The following is a 4,013-nucleotide window of genomic DNA, read 5'->3' as shown; positions in this document are numbered from 1 at the left end:
TGGGCCCGGGCCCCAGAGCCGGCGGCGGGGAGCCTAGCAAGGGCGGCTCGGCATCCAGGAGCTGTGCCTGGGAGTCCAGCAGCTGCGGCTCCAGGGACTCGGGCAGCGCCTCGAGGGACGGGAGTCCTAACGGCTCCGAGAGGGGCTCCAGGGACTGGAGTTCCAGCGACTCGGACAGGGGCTCCAGGGACTGCAGCTCCAGGGACGCAGACAAGGGCTCCAGGGACTGCAGCCCCAGCGGCTCGGGCAACGGCTCCAGGTTCTGCAGCTCCAGGGGCTCCGGCAGGGGCTCCAGAGCCTGGGAATCGATGAGCTGCGGCTGCGATTCCAGAGACTGGGAGTCCAGCAAGTGGGACTGGGAATCCAGCTCCTGGGCCGGCAGCAACTGGGACTGGGGCTCCATTGACTGGGGCTCTAGCAGCTGGGTGCCCGGGCAAGCCAAAGAGGCCAGTTCATTTAGTATATCCGCGTCGGCCAGCTCTGAGTAATTGCCGGCGTCCGGCGGGGGACTGCCGGCTTCGCCTGGCTCACCAGGCAGCTTGGAGGCGGCGGGGGAGCTGCTGTGGTGGGCACCCCCCCTGCCTCCCTCCATCTCGTGCAGCATGGAGCGCCCTGGCAGCGATGCCTCGGCCTTGGCGGTCCACAGCGCCACCCTCTCCTCCGGGCTGCGGATGCTGTTGGCCAGGGTGGGCGAGGAGAAGAAGCTGTACTGCAGGTCCCGGTCGCCGGCCGGCAGACGGACCTCGTCGCCGGGTGCCGCGGGGCCGCTGAGCCGCAGGCTGCCGCAGTCCAGGTGGAGGCCGCTGTTCCTGAGGTCCTCGGACAGCCGGGTGATGTCCTTCATAATGTCGATGAGCTGCACCACGGGGTGGAGGTTGATGCGCCCGTTGCCGCACTTGCTCTTCAGCAGCGAGACGATGCTGTCCACGTTGCAGCGGCCAGAGGCCAGCGTGGCATTGGAGAAGGTCTTGGGGGCTCGGTCGTGTGTGGCGGTCTCGTCCACGGTCCCCACCACCACCCTGGCGTCGCTCAGCAGGCCGGGGGGCGAGAAGTCCTCTCCCTTGGCGTGGAGGCTCTGGCACCGGTCAGCCGGGTCCCCATGGAGCAGCGGTCCGGATTGGTGCTCCCGGCCCAGCGCCGGGCACGAGCCCTCGGGGAAGCTTAGCAGGCTGCAGGACAAGGCTTTCTCCGCTGGGCAGGCGGCCGGCCTCTGGCCCGGGTGCCCGGCTGAGTAGAACTTGGGCTCTCGGACGTAGTCAGGCGAGCTGCGGGCAGCGCTGGATGTGACCACCGGGCCCGGGGGCTTCACGCGCATCCTGAACTCCTCCTCCCCCGGGTGCCGCTTAGCCGAGCAGTTGCTGACATGGGAGTCGGGGAAGCCGATGCAGGGACCTGGAAAGGGCAAGAGGCACAGTCAAGCGGGCTGGAGGGACCTGGGGGGAACAGAGATAACAGCCCCACCTCCCATGCCCCTGCTCCCTTTGTGCCCTAAATGAACTGCGAATGTGGGTCCAGACCTCCCAGACTGGTGGCAGCTGCCATGCTCAGCACCGCCCATGCCTGCTGCCGCCCCAACACGGCAGTAAAGCCCCCCCGCCAGCTGAGCGCCCATGTCCCAGCCCCAACCTCCCTGACTCCGCTGGGAGGGGGCACAGTGCTTACCCTCGGCTTTGCCGCTGCGGCTGTTGCACTTGAGCTCCCTGCAAAGGAAACAGAGGAGGGGATGAGCCCTCCCAGAGCAATGCCCCCCCCTGCACCCCGGGAGCTGTGGGCATGGCTTTGGGTTTGTCTCCAGCACTGAGGCACTCCGACCCCTGGACTAAGCCCTGGCTGGCAAGCACGGGAACAAGAGATGCGTGAGGGTTTGCCATGACTTGGGAGAGGAAAGCTGCCTCCTGGGCATGCCATCAGTGCCCGCAGCCCCTGCTCCTGCCTCCTGAGCCCACGCTCACGACTCCTGCTGCCCCGATCTGTCCTGAGCTTTGCTCTGAGCTGGGGGTGCCCCGTGCTTTGCCGGGCTGGGCTTTGCCCACGGGCACCACGGCCGGAGCGCGGCCTGAGGCCTCACAGCCGGCCCCAAGCCGGACGCCTCTGCCGTTGGCATCTGCCCCGCCGCCGGGACGGAGGAGGCGTGGGGAGCCCCGCCACCGCCGGCGGAGGGCTTTGCGGGGCCATCGCCACTAGGTGTCCCCTGCGAGCCGCCGATCCGCCTCCCGGTGTTAGGATGTGCCAAGTCCCGGCTGCCGAGCCCATGCCCCCGTGCCCACCCTGCCCAAGTTTGCGAGTGGCTCTGGCGGCGGACGGCAGGGCCCCTGTGCACTGCCCTCCGGGTGGACGGCTGGGCGGCACCCTTCTCCCGTGCGGAGCACCTGGCTTGGGGGCATCTGGGGGGTGGCGTCGAAGGAAGGAAGGAAGGAAGTTCTTTGTTCCCCAGGACGGATGAGAGCAGACCCCCCATCAGACCCCGGGGTGCATGGGAGTCTGCCCTGCTCCTTCCACCCACGCCCCAGCCTCCGTGCCGCCCTCCTGTGCTCACAGCCAGCGGTCGGTGCTGGGGTCTCCCGGCACCCAGGGCTGGCAGAGAGGACCCCCCATCTCACCGCTGCCCCCAGATCCATGGCATGGGAAGGGAACTGTGTCCATCCCAGCCCTGGACCTCGCCTTCCTCGCTGGCTGGAGCCCACGCAGCCCTGGAGGGGGAACTGCACCATTTGCTGTGAGGCAAAGCTCAGAACAGGCCCACGGGGATTTCCAGCCTCTCCCCCCGCCTGCACGCCCCAGCCCCCCAGCCCTTCATCACCTCCCACAGCCGCTGCCACCTGGAGAGGTGCGAGCTGCTCCCATGGGGCCCGAGCGACTGAACTGGCAGCAGCGACACCCCCGGCCCCCGCTTCGACCCACGGGGCCCAGCTGTTTCTGGGCTTGCGGCTTCAAGCTGGCTTGGGGCAGGAGGCGTTGGCACGGGGAGCCCGGGGGGCTCTGCAGCCCCGTGCAGAGAGCCCCATGGAGGGGTGTGCGGGGGGGGGCTCTGGCCTGGCACAGAGCATGGGCACGGCTTGCCAGGCCTCAGCCCCGCTGCCCATGCCCAGCCCAGCCTGGGCTCAGCTACCAGCCCTGCTCCCAGCCGGCCGCTGTCTGAAGGCGCCAGTCCTGGAAAATTGCTGCCGGAAGTGAGCTCAGCTCTTTGGCAGGTCCCGGCCGTGTGCCGCGGCCCCCGGCCCCCGGCCCCTCTGCCCCGGGGCTGGCACAGAAGGCCCCCGCCCTGCCCCAGCCCCTCGTCTTCACGGGCAGGCGCTCGGGCTCCCCTCCTCCCTCCCCCAGGACACCCGGTGCTGATGGCTGCAGTTCCCAGGCAACGCTCGGCCAGATGTGGAGTGAGAAGGGTCAGGATCCCAGGGAAAAGCACGGGCGCCCGCAGGGATCAAACGCTGAGCCTGGCTGTCACTGTGTGGAGGGGCACGGAGGGGGGGCCCGCGCCGGCTAGGGGTCAGAGCAGGCGGGGTGGGGGTGGGTGGTATAAAGATGTCAGGACATCTCGGGTATGTAGCCCCCCACGCTTGCTTGCTCTGGGGTGACCTCTACCCTACCCCGTGCCTCATTTCCCCCCTGCAGCGCATGGTACTGCACGCAGGAAGGGCTGGGGGGCATGCTGGGGTGCCCCTGGGGTGTGGGGTGCTGCAGGAGCCTCCCCGGCAGTCCCCATGCCAGCAGAGGAGGGAAGGGGCACTTCATCACGCCCTAGGAGACGTGCCCGGGGGTTTTGCAAGGGGCGACACCGGCTTGGTCTGAGCAGCTGCAAGCTGGTCTCTGCTGCTCTTCCAACGCAGGGCTACCCACGCCGGGCTTGGCATGCCCCCGAGCCCAGCTCTGCGCCCCCCGCCTCGCCACATGGACAGAAGTCCCCGGGACGCTCCCAGAACCAGGAGGGTCCGGAGCTGGCCCCGACCCAAGCCCCTCTGCGTGCTGTGCCGGCCCCCAACCCGCCTGTGACCCCTGCCTTCCCCCTCGGCCCC

The 4,013-nt window shown here is 69.1% G+C and overlaps 1 protein-coding gene across 1 annotated transcript in view; it reads right to left on the bottom strand.

The window, feature by feature from the left end:
* AHDC1 (AT-hook DNA binding motif containing 1) overlaps positions 1 to 4,013 on the bottom strand; it is a 39,938-nt gene that overhangs the window by 4,549 nt on the left and 31,376 nt on the right. Inside the window, exons 3-4 of the mRNA XM_019547858.1 lie at positions 1,663 to 1,700; positions 6 to 1,392 (exon numbers count right to left, since the gene is read on the bottom strand). Coding sequence (XP_019403403.1) covers positions 6 to 1,392; positions 1,663 to 1,700 — 1,425 coding nt within the window. The remainder of the gene's footprint in view (positions 1 to 5; positions 1,393 to 1,662; positions 1,701 to 4,013) is intronic.

This window comes from Crocodylus porosus, unplaced genomic scaffold, assembly GCF_001723895.1.
Source record: "Crocodylus porosus isolate Cpor-Errol unplaced genomic scaffold, CroPor_comp1, whole genome shotgun sequence".
NCBI lineage: Eukaryota > Metazoa > Chordata > Crocodylia > Crocodylidae > Crocodylus > Crocodylus porosus.
Note: the sequence above shows the minus strand (reverse complement) of the source record. Positions and strands in the feature narration are given on the sequence as shown.